This window comes from Geotrypetes seraphini, chromosome 7, assembly GCF_902459505.1.
Source record: "Geotrypetes seraphini chromosome 7, aGeoSer1.1, whole genome shotgun sequence".
NCBI classification, from domain to species: domain Eukaryota; kingdom Metazoa; phylum Chordata; class Amphibia; order Gymnophiona; family Dermophiidae; genus Geotrypetes; species Geotrypetes seraphini.
This window is the reverse complement of record NC_047090.1, coordinates 159,721,673-159,741,313: the sequence shown is the minus strand read 5'-3', so window position 1 is coordinate 159,741,313 and position 19,641 is coordinate 159,721,673. Positions and strand designations below refer to the sequence as shown.

Here is a 19,641-nt window from a genome sequence, read left to right as displayed (position 1 = left end):
CACCCTCCCCCAGAGGACACTGCAACCCCCAGTATCGAAGCAGGACCCCCAGCTGCCTGTAAATAAGCCTTGCACATGACCAACATCAAATCAGGGGGAAAAATACCCTGGCTTCAACATAGCATTCATGTTAGGAGCAGAAGACACATTTAAGACCTGTTCCTGCCTTTCTAAGACAGGAGGAAGGTCACCTGAGGCCGTGGGAAAATTAGATATGCTTCCCGCCAAAACTGAGGAAGGACAATCAAACTGTCACCAGAAAACAAATGCGGCACTGAATCCGACTGACCGCCGACAGCCAAGGAAATCCCAATGTAAGCAGTAGAAGCCTGGGGCTCACCCCTGGCTGACGAGCTATGTGTGGGCAAAGGAGAACCTGGCATGCCGACACCCGAAGCCAGGCCTCCCTCGAGGTAGCTGGAACATTTTGTGCACCCGCATCCAACAAACGACAATCACAGAATATGCGCTTTTTCTGCTTTTGTAAAGTGCTCATAATAAAATCACCAAAAACCCATGTACAACAACGCCATATAAAAATGGCCTCAGGGTTCTCTCTCTCTCTTATATATAGCTCTCCTTTATGTCTTGTGTCTTGTAAGCTTTATTTAGTTTATTTCTTCTCACAGCTAACCAGCTGAATCAAGAAAAGGCAGACCCCACAGGCACTCTAAACTGAAGTCATAGCCAGTATCGGTGGCCAGGCGTACAACTGAGGCTCCTCTAGATTCAGATAAAAACCTAGTGGGGGAAATGGGGGAGGGACTCGACCTATCCGAGTGTGTCACTCCCGAGGTCAGTAGGACCCATGAGAGGGTCTCCCAAGCTCAGTCCGGACAAAGTGACAAGAAAGATTCACTAACCAGATCCAACAAGCCTTAACAAACCTCAGCATAGACCGCACAAAACAGACCACTCTGTCTGATTATAAGAGGGACTGCAAAGCTCACTTGTACCGATGTCAAAAGTTGGTGTCTCATACGCCACCTGCTGGCAGAGGAGCATAAACCCATCCGTTTCTGTGCCGGTCTGGAGGGATGATAAAGAATAGCAGGTTTCTATTTCATTTGCCATTCTTTTAGTCTCTTCTTTTTAACATAAGCTGGAATCCTATTTCTGAATGGTTTATTCTGTACTGTGCTTATGCCAGGGATTCAGCCTTGGCAATTTAATTGCTATTAATTTAATGGGGGAAAACCCATCTTCCTGGATGGAGAGTGATCCATCCATGTAATTCAATAACCCACCCTGCAGGCACCTAACAGGATGGAACAATTATACAAAGCCTTCTGCAAGGGCATCAAGAATGAGAAAAACCTCAGGTGATGTGCTGAATAAATCACAGCTGCATAATGGTCATCGTTAACCCAGAAAAACAAAAGTCACAGTAAACAAAGGAAACAGAACCTATACATTGCTGAGAAGTATATATTGAGATTATTCTACAATGAGGCTATAAAATAATCATATTGGAGCCACTAACAAATTCACACAGAGACACTAGGTTCCTGAGAGATGGAATGGTGCCGACTAAAGTGGTCTATGGAATCATATAAAGTCACATGCCTAGTGGGATATCATGACACAGATGCATAAATGTACAACAAAAGAGGCAAGTGAGATGTCTAAACCACCAAAACAGTTACATTTACTGTAATCAAGTCTATAGATTAGAGTATGTCCAGATATGGTTACTTGATTGGGAAACCAATTTTTTTTAAATGAAGTCCCAACTAGGATCCCAGTTTTGGCTATGCTAGTCTCCTATGGAAGGCATAGTCAAACCTGGGATCCTAGTCAGTACTTCATCAAAAAATTGGTTTCCCAATCAAGTAAACCATATCTGGACTTCACTGGACATACTCTAATCTATGGCTTCCGGCTCAGCCACTGCCTGCGGCTTTGTGAAGAGAAAACTGAGGCTGGAAGGAGGAGGGAGCCAGCCAGAAGAAGGTAAATACTAGTGCTGCCCGATTTAAATCGATTCATATCGGGTGAATCGATTCGAATTGATTTGTATTTTAAAAAAATCAGCCTCACCGACTTGGTTATCAACCCTCCCTCCTCAAGCAGGAGTGGCAGAGTCTGTCCACTGCTACTCCCCTGGCCTTCTGCTCCTACCTTAAGATAATTGGCAGCCTGCAGAGAGCATCGCTGCAGCGATCTTTGAAGGCTGCAATCATCCTCAGTACCACGTTGGCTCTGCCGTGATCCTGCCCCTGACGTCAGAGGAGGGGCAGGACCACGGCAGAGGGAATGTGGTGCTGAGGACGACGGCAGCTTGCAAGGTTCGCTACAGAACCGCGATCCTCTCTGCAGGCCGCCGATTATCTTAAGGTAAGAGCAGGAAGCTAGGAAACATGCTGGCCTTCAGTGTGGACCAGGCATTCAGAGGGAGTGCAGGCCTTTAGGGGGACAGGCCTTCGGGGAAGGGGGGCCCTGGTGGAGTACATGGAGGGAGAGAAGGTGGGTGGGGGAGTTTCAAAGAGATATGCAGATACCAGACTGGGAGGGGAGGGGAAGAAATAATGGGTCTAAAAATAGAGGAGGGAGAGAAATGGTGGACAATGGGATTTAGGGAAAGAAAGAACAGAAAGGGAGAGAAGTTGGACACAAGGGATGGTGTGGGGGGGATAGAGATACTGGATAGGAGGGTAGTTGGGAAGAGAAAGGGAGAGCTGGTGGAGAAGGAGGGAGAGATGCTGGATGAAACGGTAGTTAAGAAAAGGAGAGATGGTGGATCTGGGGATGGTGGGGTCCATCACTGCAGCTACGGGGATGGAGACAAAAAAAGGAAAGATACCAGATCTCTGGGGAAGGGAAGGGAAATGGAAGGGGAGGACAGAGATGGAAGGTTAGTATCGAGATAGAAGAAAACAACAAATGGGCCGGAGACCCTAGCAAGCAAGTTATCAGAAGACAACCAGAGTGTGGGACCAACATGATTTGAATAATGACCAGACAACAAAAGGTAGAAAAAATAATTTTATTTTCTGTTTTGTGATTACAGTGTCAGATTTGAAATGTGTATCCTGCCAGAGCTGGAGTTAGACCGCGAACATGAGCTAGGATTTAACAGAGGAAAAGTCTTTTTTGTTTGTTTATTTTGTTTACACCACAGCATCAGTGTGGGTAGGAGAGGGCACAGTGGGTGAAGAGGCTATAAAATAAACCCATTGGGATGTTTGGAAACCCCCCCCAAAAAACACCCAATTGAGCAGGAAAATTGAATAAAAAAATTGATTCAATAGGCTGAATCGATTCAAAATTTTTTCCCCTGAATCGAGCAGCACTAGCAAATACCTGCAGGAGAGAGGCATGTAGTTGGGGCACAGAATGGAAGGAGGGAGGGAGAGAGAAGGGCACTTTGGCACACGAGAGGGAGAGTCATGAACTTGAGACACAGAATGGAGGAAGGGAGGGGAGCATAAGCTTGAGCGATAGGATAGAAAACTGGAGGGAGTGAGGGAAAGATGCTGAGATGGGGAGGAAATAGAAAGGGAGAATTGGGTGTCTGAGTGAGAGGGAAAGAGATGATGTACATGGAGAGATGAAGAAATAGGAGAATTGTTGGGCATTGGAAGGAAGGGAGAATTATTGGACATGGTGGCGGGAGAAGAGTGATGTGGAGATACATGGGGAAGAGAGAGATTAGAGGGAGTAATGTTGGATATGGTGGAGGAGAGGGAACAGTGGGATGGATGGAAAGAGATTCAAGAGGGGCCTCAAGAAGATGGAAAGAATACTAGGATCCGAGTTACATACAAATTCAGCTTAAGAATGGTTTAAAAAATGGAACCCATTCTTAACCCGGGGGGATTGCCTGTATTCAAAAATTGACCACTCTTAAGTATAAATGAGATAACCACCAGTAATTTTCACAAGCAAGGGATTCAAATGTTTTGCATCATTTAAAAACACTACAATCCTTTACCTCTTTTTCAAACTCCTGGTCTGGATCTGATGTAGTTCGAAGTGGCATAGCTACTCCTGAATCACCAGCACCTGGAACACAAAAAGGTCTCACTTTTGTGTATGTATATTAAGCTGCAATGATTCCTTGTTGATAATTGCGGGGTATAAGAAACAGTATGGTATGATCTGGTATGGCAATGATCCTCAAGCTGTACCTGTGGATGGCCAGGAGATATAGGGTTTGCCTCGCTGCTGCAGGGGCTGCTGTCGAGAGAGGTTAGAGGAGGGAGGACGAGCTCTCTCTCTTGTATTTTCATCTTGGGATGAAGGTAAGACACTCTGAAAAAATAAAAATCAAACTAAATAACTCCTGAAACACACATCAAAATGCAGTTGCATCCTCAGCTGCTGCCAAACTTTAGAAATACATATTTTTCCAAGTCTCCTCTTTTCATGAAATCTAAGCAATTTTTATATAAATCTAGAATTTACAGAAACTGATGTTCATGACAGTTAGATACCAAAGGGAAAGTTAGTTAATACTTTTAGTACGTAAATTGGCAAGCAGCTCATTATCAAAGATTTATAAAAGTTGTAAACACTTGTTTGCTTTCTTGTCTGCTTAGTGACTGGTTCTGAATTTTAGCTTTTCTTTTATGCTTTGGGCCTCATCAGATTTACCTGGAAACTTAGATGGTAGCTATTTGTATTAGAAGTCCTATTGTTTTTGTCTTTTGAGTTGTTTGTAGTGCTCCCTTGGGGTATATATAGAGAGATTTGTATTTTTGTAAACTGTCTTGTTGACTGTGGTATAAAAGGTATCTATCAAATCTAATAACCCATAACCCTTAAATCTTACATACAAATTATTTATTGTGATGATTAAACATCATTTTATATCTTGAAATATACACTGTAAATAGTAGAGAGGGGAAAGGGATCTTATACGATTGTGTTAATTAATAACAATAAGAGGGAAGGGGGTTGGGTCTTGGGTTTTTATATATACAACTGTTGTATTTATTGATAGATTTATAAGTGATGTTTATAGGAATTTGTATGGTTTTAATTGTACACTTGTTGAAAGATTAAAAATGAATAAAGATAGGGGCGTGGCTTAGCACGCACACAAAATGGACGTGTGATCGCGGCGCTCCTCTCAACCTGGCAACGGTCGGCAAAAAAAAGTTTTCCCCTTTAATTCCGATTTCGGCGAAAAACAGCGAAAAGAAGAGCGGGAGCATGGCAAGCACCCGACAAAACAAAAATGAAACTGGTGGGTCGGCGAAAAGGCAGAAGCAGGATCAAATTACCCCGAGTAAGGTTCCGCTTCCTGCTGAAGAGTCGGATGTGCTGAGCAAAGCCGAAGTTATGGAGGAACTGAGACAAATTAAACAAATGCTTAAAGAGACTGTGAATAATATGGCTGAAATGAAGGAAGAAATACTAAATATCCACAGACAAATGGAAATAAATAATAAAAGAACAACTGACTTAGAAGCTAAAATGGAGGTTTTAGAATGTGAAGGAAACAGATGTAAAAATGACAGTTTGGAACTGATTCAATTGAAAAATCAGCTGGAAGATTATGAAAACCGAGGAAGAAGAAAGAATATAAAACTTTTTGGAATGCAGGAAAATTTGGAAGGGAAAAATGCCATACAGTTTTTAGAAAATCTAATTCCTAAAATACTGCAATTGGATTTTAAACAGCCTTTGGAAATAGAAAGGGCGCACAGGACCCCATTAAAAAATATGGAAAATCAAGGCAGACCAATACCATTAATATTTAAAATGTTAAGATACCAGCAAGCAATAGAAATTTTAAATGCTGCCAAGAAAGATAAAAATTTAAATTATAAAGGATCCAAAATATGGTTTTTGCCTGATTTTGCTAAAAACACAGCAAACAAAAGGAAGAAATTCCTTGACTTGAGACCTCAATTAAAGGAAAAAGGATATAAATATGGATTGTATTACCCAGCAAAAATGAGGGTATCTTCTGGGGATAAATCTTTGTATTTTGAAGATCCGGAAAAGCTAAAGACCTTTCTTTCAAAATCAGAACCTATGTCATTTTAACATAATGGATGTTGAAATGAACAGAAAATATCAAGTCTGATTTTGATGGATATTGTGCAAAAAATTTAATGTAAAACTATGAGACTTTGGAGTACTGAAGAAAGAAGAATATGAAATAAAGAACAGGAAATAAAACGAACAAAGGAAAAAGACAATAAAAAATATAAAGAAGTAATAGACAAGAAAGATGGACTGGAAACTCAAGAGACTAAATTTTAGACGAGTAAAGGTTGGATGGCTGGAGTAAAGAGTGATCAGAAAGAAATAAAGAACTTGAATAATTAACAAAAGGAGAAAAGAGAAGAATGCACCAGATAATAATACAAATGGGTAAAAGAAGAAAGCAGAATGGATAAAAAAAAGGATATTAAATAAAATGACAAATGACACTCAAGAGACTAAAGGGAAGAAGGATATAGATAAGAAAACAATATGAAAGATCAGTTAATTTAATAAATTAACAAACGAAAAGTAAAAGAATGAAAGGATAACAAAAAGAAGAATGTAGAATGGACTAATCATAATCAAAAATGATCTATGACATTTAGATGCAAGTAAAAGAAAGGAAATGAAAATGAAAAATATACAAGAAAGATACATAATATGAAATTATTGATAATTGAAGGAGATGACTAAAAGATTAATTGTAAAGTTTGATTTTGTAATATTATAGTTTCAAAAGGATTGGATTTTAATTGGAAAAGAAGAAAATGTATAAAAAAAAAAATTTAATAATAAAAAAAATTAAAAATTTCATTTTTCAGAATGGAAAAAAAAAATGTTGATATATAAATAGATGATAAAAATTATAAAATTGTAATCAACTTTTAAAGAAGTATATGAAGATATGGATATTTGTTTTTAGATATTAAAAGGATGATAAGGATTGCTGGATTAGAGTGTATGAGATATAGGAAAAATAACACTACTTTATTAAATATATGTTTATGATAGAATTTTGTGGTATAAACTAAAATATTGGGGAAATATAATTTAAAGATTGGTGAGTAGATAAAGATACATTAATGGAATGTTAGGAATTAAATATGGTTAAAGTTATCAAAGGTTAAATAACCGATAGAGAATATAATTATTTTAAAATGGTAAAAAAAAAAAAGATTTTATGTTTAGAAGAGAGATATACTAAGATACACTGTGGAAGATTAATGAGTTTATTTTAAGAAATGATAAAGAGGATATTAATTAATATTGGTTGCCTGGGGGGGAGGGGGATGTTGGGGTTGCTGTTCCAATGTGTGTCCTTAAGCAGTCATTATATTGGGGGGGGAAGGGTGGGAAAAAGATGGGTTTTAAAGATATTACTAGAATGATTAAGGAAAAGATCAATAAGGGGTTGGATACCTCAGGGGTAAAAATGTGTGTCATTGAGAAAAATTTTTTAGATCTTAAATATGAAGGAAGGAAGGAAGAAGATTATGATGAGAAGTTAAAAATATATAATGTCTTTTAAGATATTTTCTATTAATGTCAATGGCCTGAATCATGTAATGAAAAGAAAAAAGGTATTAGCATTTTTAAAAAAGCAAAACGCGGATGTTTATTGTTTGCAGGAGACTCATTTGAATATAAAGGAATCACAAAAACTAAAGGGTGGGTGGGTAAAGGAATGTTTTTTTGCTCCAGCAGCAAGTAAAAAAGCAGGGGTAGCAGTTCTTATAAATAAAAAATGTATGGCCAATTTTAAGGTAATAAATTCAGATCCACATGGAAGATGGATACATATTGATATAAGTATGGGAAATAATACCCTGACATTGTTTAATATATATGCCCCTAATTCGAATCAATCAGAATTTTTTAAAAAGTTGCAGAGTATGTTGTTACCACTGGCTGCTTCTAATTTAGTGGTAGCTGGAGATTTTAATGCTGTAATGGATCCATTATTGGATAAAAAACCAGGTAAAAGCATAAAATCTTTAGGTTTAGATAATTTGGCTCAATCATGTGATTTGAAGGATATATGGCGTATTCTTTATTTTAATGATCAGGAATTTTCATTTTGTTCACAGGTTCATAAATCATTTTCAAGAATAGATTATATTTTTATTTCATCACATAAGGTGCAACAAGTGATTAAAGCTTCCATAGATCCTATTATTATTTCGGATCATGCGGGAGTATGGATAGAATTACAATTAGATCAATTAGAAAATAGAAGACCTCTTTGGAGATTTGATAATGCATTGCTTGTGGATGACAAATTTTTGGAAAATTTTAAAACACAAATTAATGATTTCTTTCAAATGAATTTAGTGGAGGATACATCTATTGAAAATGTATGGGATGCATTTAAAGCAACTATGAGAGGTAATATTATATCATATTCAGCTTTTGTTAGGAAACAGATTAAAATGCAGTATATAGAGTTAGAAAAAGAAATTAAAATATTAGAAACTAAATTGGTAAGTAAATGGGAACATGAGGTTTTGCAAGCTCTTTTGAAAGCAAAAGGTAAATATAATGAATTAACTTCAAAAATGATAAGAAGAGATTTGTTTTCCAAGCAAACAATGTATTATGGAAATTCTAATAAGGCGGGAAGATTATTAGCGAATTATCTTAAAGCAAAAAAAAGAAAAACTAATATTAATGGGATAAAAGATGATAATGGTATAATAACAAATCAAACAGATATAATTTTAAAACAATTTCTAAAATTTTATAAGGACCTGTATTCTTCCGAGCCTTATTTGGAGAGACAAAAAGATGGTAAAAATTTTTTTAGATTTAATTAATGGACCTAAGGTTCCTGATCATATAAAACGGAGTTTAGATGAACCTATATCATTAAAAGAATTAGAAACAGCATTGAGATCTCTTAGAGTTGGATCCGCTCCAGGTGGTGACGGTTATACAGTAGAATTTTATAAAACATTTCAAAATGTTCTTTCCCCATTTTTACTAAATTTATATCAAACACAACTTATAAAAGGTGATATTAAAGGTACTATGGCTGAATCAGTAGTAATAGTTTTGCCTAAGCCAAATAAAGATCCTACTTTGGTTTCGAACTACAGGCCTATATCTTTAATAAATGTTGATAACAAACTTTTGGCAAAAATTTTGGCTTTGAGATTAGCCAAAGCTCTCCCACATATTATAGACACGCATCAGACTGGTTTTATTGCTAAAAGGCACTCCTCTAATAACTCTAGAGATTATTGTTTCATATGTTAAATTTATCAAAAAAAATGGATGAACCGGCTTTTACAGTTTCATTGGATGCAGAAAAAGCGTTTGATAGAGTAGAATGGAATTTTATGTATCAAGCTTTAGAATGGTTTGGTATAGGTTCTGGATTTATACAAATGGTAAAAACATTGTATAGCTTCCCGATTGCAAGATTAAGTATTAAGTATTAATCTAGACAGAAAATCTAGACAGAAAATCGAACCAAACACATTCTGGAGCGCAGTGGACCCAGAAATAGATTCCAGCAACCCTAGTGAATTCATAAACACCTGGCGGTCTCTCAGCGAATCGACCTTGAACAAACTAGCACCACTAAGAGAAAAAAACAAAATACATAGACAATCAGATAAATGGTTTGACACCGAACTCCTACAACTAAAAAGGAAATGTAGACAACTAGAAAGGGCATGGTCAAAACAGAAACAAGTTATTACCAAAATAGAATGGAAAATCCAACTCAAGCAATACAAAATCAAATTGAAGGAAAAACGCAAAGACTACTACTCTAACCTCATAGGCACCGACAAACCAGACACAAAAAAACTGTTCAACCTAGTAAGAAACCTCACCGACACTAAACCATGTCTAGCCACCCAGGAAAACCTAACACCTACAGCCTCTCAATTAGCAGACCACTTCAAAAATAAAATCATCTCAATTAGAACAACATTCAACAACTCACAATACAACACAGACAAGATCCTAACAAAACCCACAACAGCCGAAGCAATATCAGCAGACAGGTTCTGGACCGACTTCCCTAAAACCCAATGGACCGAATTGGACAGGCTATACAAAAAATATTGCAAATCAGCATGTGATCTGAATAACTGCCCACCATACCTACTAGCAACAGCTTCCACCAACTTCAAAGCTTGCTACACATTATGGCTGCAAACCACACTCAGGGAAGGCCAGTTCCCACCAGACCTCGGAGAAATTATAATCACGCCAATACTGAAAGATCCCAAAGGTCTAACAAACAGCCCATCAAACTACAGACCAATCGCTTCTATCCCAACATACATCAAAATAATAGAAGGACTAGTCGCACAACAACTGTCCACGTACCTTGAATCCCACAATATCTTACACCCATCCCAATCCGGATTCAGAACCAACTACAGTACCGAAACTCTACTGGTATCTCTACTAGACATAGCTCGAAGTCACCTCAGCCAAGGAAACAAACTGCTAATCATCCAATTTGATTTATCAGCTGCATTCGATCTAGTGGACCACGACATACTCCTCCAAATATTAGACGCAATAGGAATTTCAGGTAAAGTTCATAACTGGTTCAAAGGCTTCCTCAAAAATAGAACATACAGAGTCAAATCTAAAGACATTCTATCTGAACCATGGTCCAATCCATGTGGAGTACCACAAGGCTCTCCCCTCTCTCCCACACTTTTCAACCTATTCATATCCTCCCTAGGCACCGTCCTAGATGCCCAAAATATTACTTCTCTCAGTTACGCGGACGACATTACCATCCTCCTTCCATTCGACATACATAACCCAATCTCCACAGAACACCTGAAAACTACATTGGAAACAGTGGATAAATGGATGATAGATCACAAGTTGAAGCTGAACTCTGACAAAACCAAATTCTTATTACTACAGAAAGACAAAAAACCATCCCTAACAGAACTGGAAGTAAACTCAATCAAGTACCCTATACAGAACTCCCTCAAAATTCTTGGAATACACTTAGACAGATGCTGTACAATGCAAACACAAATCCAAAAAATCACCCAAAAAGCATTCTTCACAATGCGAAATTTAAGAAAAATCAGAAAATTCTTTAAAAAAGACCAATTCAGGATCATTGTCCAATCCATGGTACTAAGTATCGTCGACTATTGCAACAGCCTCTACTTACCCTGCCCGACCAACACAATAAAAAAACTACAGACCATCCAGAACACAGCCCTCAGACTCATATATTCACTCAGCAAATACGACCACATTACCAATGCATACCTAGAATCCCACTGGCTACCAATAAAAGCAAGAACACAATTCAAACTCTACTGTCTCATTTTCAAAGTAACCCATGGCACGGCACCCAGTTACCTAAATAACCGTTTTCATTACTACCACCCACCAAGAAAAAGGAGAACACAGAACCTCTTCACCTATCCACCACTCAACGGTACCTGTCGTAAGAAACTCTATGACAACCTCCTGGGGACACAGGCAGCCAAAATAGACTCTGACATCTCTAAATTACTGACCAAAACAACAGACATAAAAGAGTTCCGCAAAGAAATAAAAACACTACTGTTCAAAAAATATCTCCCATCACTCTAACCACCGCCCAATGAGTTCCCATTCAACGACTTCGGAATCACTCATCCATATTATCTCTTTGTCTGTGATCAAGAATGTACTGTAACTCTCCTACACTACACCCGACTTAACTGATCGAGTAGACATATACTACCTCTGCAAAATGCATTATCTTCTGCTATATGTACTATCTTCTGTAATAAGTAATATCTTCTGCGAAATTGTAATATCATAACTCTTCACTGTTCCTGTAACTTACTCCTATCCTGAAAAGTAATTACTGGAATGTCCCAGATATTTTCTATATTGTAATCCGCCTAGAACCGCAAGGCACAGGCGGAATAGAAATCCGTAATGTAATGTAATGTAATGTAATAATATGATATCTGAAGGTTTTAAATTGCAAAGGGGAGTTAGACAAGGTTGTCCTTTATCTCCTTTGTTATTTGATGTTGTATTAGAACCCTTATTATTAGCAATACAGCAATCAGGGGGGATACAGGGTATTCCATACTCTGATATGGAATATAAAGTTTCGGCATATGCGGATGATATTTTACTTTATTTGAGAAATCCAGAGTCTACCTTATCATGTCTATTAGAATTAATTGATATGTTTGGTAAATTTTCAGGTTATAAAATTAACTGGAGTAAGTCGGAAATTATACCTTTAAATGTTCATTGTGTAAAAAGAATATTTGAAGATTTTCCGTTCATATGGAAGGAAGAAGGATTTAAATATCTTGGCATTCAAGTTAAAAATACAATTGAAGATACCGTAAAAGAGAATGAAAAATTTGTATTAAAAAAAGTTACGGAGTTGTGTGAGCAATGGAACCCTTTACATATTTCTTGGTGGGGGAGAGTTCAAAATATTAAAATGATGATGTTGCCTGTAGTTTGTTACCAAATGAGTATGATACCTATCTATTTTCAGGGGTCCTTTTATAAAAAGCTTAATAGCATTTTAACGAAATTTCTTTGGCTTGGTAAAATACCTAGACTAGCTTTAGTAACTTTGCAAAAATCAATTAAGGAGGGAGGGGTAAATTTTCCAAATTTTTATAGGTACCATCAAGCCTATATTCTACGTCAGGGTATGTATTGGATCCTCCCAGAACTTATAGATAATGCACCAGATTGGTTGTATTTGGAATGGCGCCTTATGTTTCCCCTAAATTTAGTTCATCTTCCAAGTATTAACATGCCTAGAAGATACAGAGAAAATAAGATATTAATGGATACTTGGGAAACGTTGAGGTTTATTAGTAAATTAACACCTATCCCAATAAACAAATCAACTAATCAGTCTCTATGGATAAACTCCAAGATCAAAATTGGCGGAGCTCAAATCCTTTGGAAGAACTGGATTATTGCAGGCATTCAATCTCTAAATGATGTTATTTCAGAAGGTAAACTGCTGGAATTTTCACAATTGCAACATAGATTTGGTCTTAGTAAAACACAAAGTTTTAAATGGTTGCAATTGAAGCAGGCCATTCAGGTTGGGTTCCCTGAATGGAAAACATTGAATAATCAATATAGTTTAGAGTTCTTATGTTTTCAAGCAGACTTCCTAGGGCATCAAGCCGCATTGTGGTATAAATTAATATCTGGATATTTGAATAAAAAACCAAAAAATGGTCTAAGAGACATTTGGAGCATTGAGATTAAGCATCAAATTACTGCATCTCAATGGCCACTAATTTGGTCTTGGAGAATGAGATGTACAGTGTCAGCATCTATGAGACAAACTTGGTTCTATTTATTACATAGAGCTTTTTGGACCCCTACATGTTTGCAAAAATTAATAGTTCTAAGTCCAATAAATGCTGGCACTGTAATCTGGAATCTGGGACGTTGGATCATTTACTGTATCATTGTCCCTACATTAAAAGTTTTTGGAATGCAATTTGGCCACAAATTAATAAATTGATGGAAAATCATGTAGCAATATCATATGATACAGTGTTATTTGGAATGATGATAATCTCAATGCTCCAAATGTCTCTTAGACCATTTTTTGGTTTTTTATTCAAATATCCAGATATTAATTTATACCACAATGCGGCTTGATGCCCTAGGAAGTCTGCTTGACATGATAAGGTAGACTCTGGATTTCTCAAATAAAGTAAAATATCATCCGCATATGCCGAAACTTTATATTCCATATCAGAGTATGGAATACCCTGTATCCCCCCTGATTGCTGTATTGCTAATAATAAGGGTTCTAATACAACATCAAATAACAAAGGAGATAAAGGACAACCTTGTCTAACTCCCCTTTGCAATTTAAAACCTTCAGATATCATATTATTAATACTTAATCTTGCAATCGGGAAGCTATACAATGTTTTTACCATTTGTATAAATCCAGAACCTATACCAAACCATTCTAAAGCTTGATACATAAAATTCCATTCTACTCTATCAAACGCTTTTTCTGCATCCAATGAAACTGTAAAAGCCGGTTCATCCATTTTTTTTGATAAATTTAACATATGAAACAATAATCTCTAGAGTTATTAGAGGAGTGCCTTTTAGCAATAAAACCAGTCTGATGCGTGTCTATAATATGTGGGAGAGCTTTGGCTAATCTCAAAGCCAAAATTTTTGCCAAAAGTTTGTTATCAACATTTATTAAAGATATAGGCCTGTAGTTCGAAACCAAAGTAGGATCTTTATTTGGCTTAGGCAAAACTATTACTACTGATTCAGCCATAGTACCTTTAATATCACCTTTTATAAAGTGTGTTTGATATAAATTTAGTAAAAATGGGGAAAGGACATTTTGAAATGTTTTATAAAATTCTACTGTATAACCATCACCACCTGGAGCGGATCCAACTCTAAGAGATCTCAATGCTGTTTCTAATTCTTTTAATGATATAGGTTCATCTAAACTCCGTTTTATATGATCAGGAACCTTAGGTCCATTAATTAAATCTAAAAAATTTTTACCATCTTTTTGTCTCTCCAAATAAGGCTCGGAAGAATACAGGTCCTTATAAAATTTTAGAAATTGTTTTAAAATTATATCTGTTTGATTTGTTATTATACCATTATCATCTTTTATCCCATTAATATTAGTTTTTCTTTTTTTTGCTTTAAGATAATTCGCTAATAATCTTCCCGCCTTATTAGAATTTCCATAATACATTGTTTGCTTGGAAAACAAATCTCTTCTTATCATTTTTGAAGTTAATTCATTATATTTACCTTTTGCTTTCAAAAGAGCTTGCAAAACCTCATGTTCCCATTTACTTACCAATTTAGTTTCTAATATTTTAATTTCTTTTTCTAACTCTATATACTGCATTTTAATCTGTTTCCTAACAAAAGCTGAATATGATATAATATTACCTCTCATAGTTGCTTTAAATGCATCCCATACATTTTCAATAGATGTATCCTCCACTAAATTCATTTGAAAGAAATCATTAATTTGTGTTTTAAAATTTTCCAAAAATTTGTCATCCACAAGCAATGCATTATCAAATCTCCAAAGAGGTCTTCTATTTTCTAATTGATCTAATTGTAATTCTATCCATACTCCCGCATGATCCGAAATAATAATAGGATCTATGGAAGCTTTAATCACTTGTTGCACCTTATGTGATGAAATAAAAATATAATCTATTCTTGAAAATGATTTATGAACCTGTGAACAAAATGAAAATTCCTGATCATTAAAATAAAGAATACGCCATATATCCTTCAAATCACATGATTGAGCCAAATTATCTAAACCTAAAGATTTTATGCTTTTACCTGGTTTTTTTTATCCAATAATAGATCCATTACAGCATTAAAATCTCCAGCCACCACTAAATTAGAAGCAGCCAGTGGTAACAACATACTCTGCAACTTTTTTAAAAATTCTGATTGATTCGAATTAGGGGCATATATATTAAACAACGTCAGGGTATTATTTCCCATACTTATATCAATATGTATCCATCTTCCATGTGGATCTGAATTTATTACCTTAAAATTGGCCATACATTTTTTATTTATAAGAACTGCTACCCCTGCTTTTTTACTTGCTGCTGGAGCAAAAAAACATTCCTTTACCCACCCACCCTTTAGTTTTTGTGATTACTTTATATTCAGATGAGTCTCCTGCAAACAATAAACATCCGCGTTTTGCTTTTTTAAAAATGCTAATACCTTTTTTCTTTTGATTACAAGATTCAGGCCATTGACATTAATAGAAAATATCTTAAAAGACATTATATATTTTAAACTTCTCATCATAATCTTCTTCCTTCCTTCCTTCATATTTAAGATCTAAAAATTTTTTCTCAATGACACACATTTTTACCCCTGAGGTATCCAACCCCTTATTGATCTTTTCCTTAATCATTCTAGTAATACCTTTAAAACCCATCTTTTTCCCACCCTTCCCCCCCAATATGACTGCTTAAGGACACACATTGGAACAGCAACCCCAACATCCCCCTCCCCCCTGGCAACCAATATTAATTAATATCCCCTTTATCATTTCTTAAAATAAACTCATTAATCTTCCACAGTGTATCTTAGTATATCTCTCTTCTAAACATAAAATCTTTTTTTTTTTTTACCATTTTAAAATAATTATATTCTCTATCGGTTATTTAACCTTTGATAACTTTAACCATATTTAATTCCTAAAATTCCATGTATCTTTATCTACTCACCAATCTTTAAATTATATTTCCCCAATATTTTAGTTTATACCACAAAATTCTATCATAAACATATATTTAATAAAGTAGTGTTATTTTTCCTATATCTCATACACTCTAATCCAGCAATCCTTATCATCCTTTTAATATCTAAAAACAAATATCCATATCTTCATATACTTCTTTAAAAGTTGATTACAATTTTATAATTTTTATCATCTATTTATATATCAATATTTTTTTTTTCCATTCTGAAAAATGAAATTTTTAATTTTTTTAATTATTATTAAATTTTTTTTTAATACATTTTCCTCTTTTCCAATTAAAATCCAATCCTTTTGAAACTATAATATTACAAAATCAAACTTTACAATTAATCTTTTAGTCATCTCCTTCAATTATCAATAATTTCATATTATGTATCTTTCTTGTATATTTTTCATTTTCATTTCCTTTCTTTTACTTGCATCTAAATGTCATAGATCATTTTTGTCTATGATTAGTCCATTCTACATTCTTCTTTTTGTTATCCTTTCATTCATTACTTTTCGTTTGTTAATTTATTAAATTAACTGATCTTTCATATTGTTTTCTTATCTATATCCTTCTTCCCTTTAGTCTCTTGACTGTCATTTGTCATTTTATTTAATATCCTTTTTTTTATCCATTCTGCTTTCTTCTTTTACCCATTTGTATTATTATCTGGTGCATTCTTCTCTTTTCTCCTTTTGTTAATTATTCAAGTTCTTTATTTCTTTCTGATCACTCTTTACTCTAGCCATCCAACCTTTACTCGTCTAAAGTTTAGTCTCTTGAGTTTCCAGTCCATCTTTCTTGTCTATTACTTCTTTATATTTTTTGTTGTCTTTTTCCTTTGTTCATTTTATTTCCTGTTCTTTATTTCATATTCTTCTTTATTTAGTACTCCAAAGTCTCATAGTTTTACATTAAATTTTTTGCACAATATCCATCAAAACCAGACTTGATATTTTCTGTTCATTTCAACATCCATTATGTTAAAATGACATAGGTTCTGATTTTGAAAGAAAGGTCTTTAGCTTTTCCGGATCTTCAAAATACAAAGATTTATCCCCAGAAGATACCCTCATTTTTGCTGGGTAATATAATCCATATTTATATCCTTTTTCCTTTAATTGAGGTCTCAAGTCAAGGAATTTCTTCCTTTTGTTTGCTGTGTTTTTAGCAAAATCAGGCAAAAACCATATTTTGGATCCTTTATAATTTAAATTTTTATCTTTCTTGGCAGCATTTAAAATTTCTATTGCTTGCTGGTATCTTAACATTTTTAATATTAATGGTCTTGGTCTGCCTTGATTTTCCATATTTTTTAATGGGATCCTGTGCGCCCTTTCTATTTCCAAAGGCTGTTTAAAATCCAATTGCAGTATTTTAGGAATTAGATTTTCTAAAAACTGTATGGCATTTTTCCCTTCCAAATTTTCCTGCATTCCAAAAAGTTTTATATTCTTTCTTCTTCCTCGGTTTTCATAATCTTCCAGCTGATTTTTCAATTGAATCAGTTCCAAACTGTCATTTTTACATCTGTTTCCTTCACATTCTAAAACCTCCATTTTAGCTTCTAAGTCAGTTGTTCTTTTATTATTTATTTCCATTTGTCTGTGGATATTTAGTATTTCTTCCTTCATTTCAGCCATATTACTCACAGTCTCTTTAAGCATTTGTTTAATTTGTCTCAGTTCCTCCATAACTTCGGCTTTGCTCAGCACATCCGACTCTTCAGCAGGAAGCGGAACCTTACTCGGGGTAATTTGATCCTGCTTCTGCCTTTTCGCCAACCACCAGTTTCATTTTTGTTTTGTCGGATGCTTGCCATGTTCCCGCTCTTCTTTTCGCTGTTTTTCGCCGAAATCGGAATTAAAGGGGAAAACTTTTTTTTGCCGACCGTTGCCAGGTTGAGAGGAGCGCCGCGATCACATGTCCATTTTGTGTGCGAGCTAAGCCACGCCCCTCCAAACATACTGACTTGTAAGATACTACAGAAGAGGCAAGATATAGTGGCAGGCCAGTGTGACTAGCACTGTGTGTCAAGAGTAAAATCTTAAAATGGAAATGATATTTCATAGGAAACCAATGAAGGCTGGATAGATAAGATGTGAGATATTCGATTCTTGTAAGATAAAATAGAATATGAATATCTGTATTTTGAAAAGATTGTAGTTGCTGGAGAAGACCGGCCAGTACAATGTTGCAATAGTCTAACCGGGATGCTACCAATGCATGAATAAGTGTCTAAGTTAGAATGTTGTAAAAATGAATGAATCTGATGAAGTGCAAAGAAGTATCGTTTAACACCCCACCCCCCCACCCCTAGAGATATGGAGTTGAAAATTTAGTTAGTGATCAGAGATAATTTTGAGATACTCAGAAAAATCAACTAATGTAACAGGGGAGCCAGCTAAAGTTAGAGTTAGTAATGGCCTGGTTGAATGATTGGAAAACCAGATGGCTACTGATTTGGAAAGATTCAAGACTAAACGGTTGTCTGTCAACCATAATTTAATCTTAGACAGACACTGTAGTAGAGGTAGAAGGGTGAAGGAGTCTGAATAGTGAACAAGCAAGCTATAAACCCAATGACTGAATGATGACAGAAAAAGGGCTCAATAATATATTAAATAGTAGGGGGGCTAAAACAGATCCTTGTGGAACGTACAGGTTTGTGTCCCGCACAGGGGAATGGCGGTTGATGCCGGAGAACGCAATATGGCCTGTTTTCTGCACGTGGCCAAATCCAGCATGGGGGAATGAAGGCCAGTGCCAGACAGACTCGTTCAGTCTGTTTCGCACAAGAAGAGAGGCAGGTGAAGGTTAGACATCTCCAGCACGTTGATCATTTTATTGTTACATACTGCGAATCAGGGCACTCAGCAGCCTAGGAAGGAGACAGCATCTTGACTGATATGTGGTGTACTGCTGACAGTATTCAACTTATCATCCTCATCATGTTTGGCTGCCTATATGGTTGATATGGTGGTGACTTCAGAACCAGCATTTGAAAATGGGTGACCTAGGCCTGCACGGAGTGGTAGGCAGGGGATATAGTCGCTTTGTTGGGCAGACTGGGTCTTTTTCTGCCAGCAGCTATTGTGTTACTATATTTGGATAGCAACAATACCTGAAAATATAAAGTCCTAGGACTAATAAACCTCCTGACGAGATAAAAATAAGAGGAAATTATTTTCAGATAATGACAAAAGAACCTCAAGTGTTCACATCCAACCAAAGCTTTGAACCAGTGAAAGTTCACTTTAAGTCCTTCTGTTTAGATATATTCCACTTTCGGTTGGATGTGAACACTTGAGGTTCTTTTGTCATTATCTGAAAAGAATTTCCTCTTATTTTCATCTCGCTATATTTGGATATTCCAGCTTATCTAGAACCTGATTTTAATTCATATTGGTCTTCTTGTTGCTTAATATCC

The 19,641-nt window shown here is 35.8% G+C and overlaps 1 protein-coding gene across 3 annotated transcripts in view; it reads right to left on the bottom strand.

Moving 5' to 3' along the window:
- Positions 1–19,641, bottom strand: part of CDC42BPB (CDC42 binding protein kinase beta) — a 344,482-nt gene that overhangs the window by 9,384 nt on the left and 315,457 nt on the right. For all 3 annotated transcript variants that reach the window (XM_033950846.1, XM_033950844.1, XM_033950845.1), the window contains 2 exons: positions 4,131–4,254; positions 3,935–4,005 (listed from right to left, as the gene is read on the bottom strand). In XM_033950846.1, coding sequence (XP_033806737.1) covers positions 3,935–4,005; positions 4,131–4,254 — 195 coding nt within the window. The remainder of the gene's footprint in view (positions 1–3,934; positions 4,006–4,130; positions 4,255–19,641) is intronic.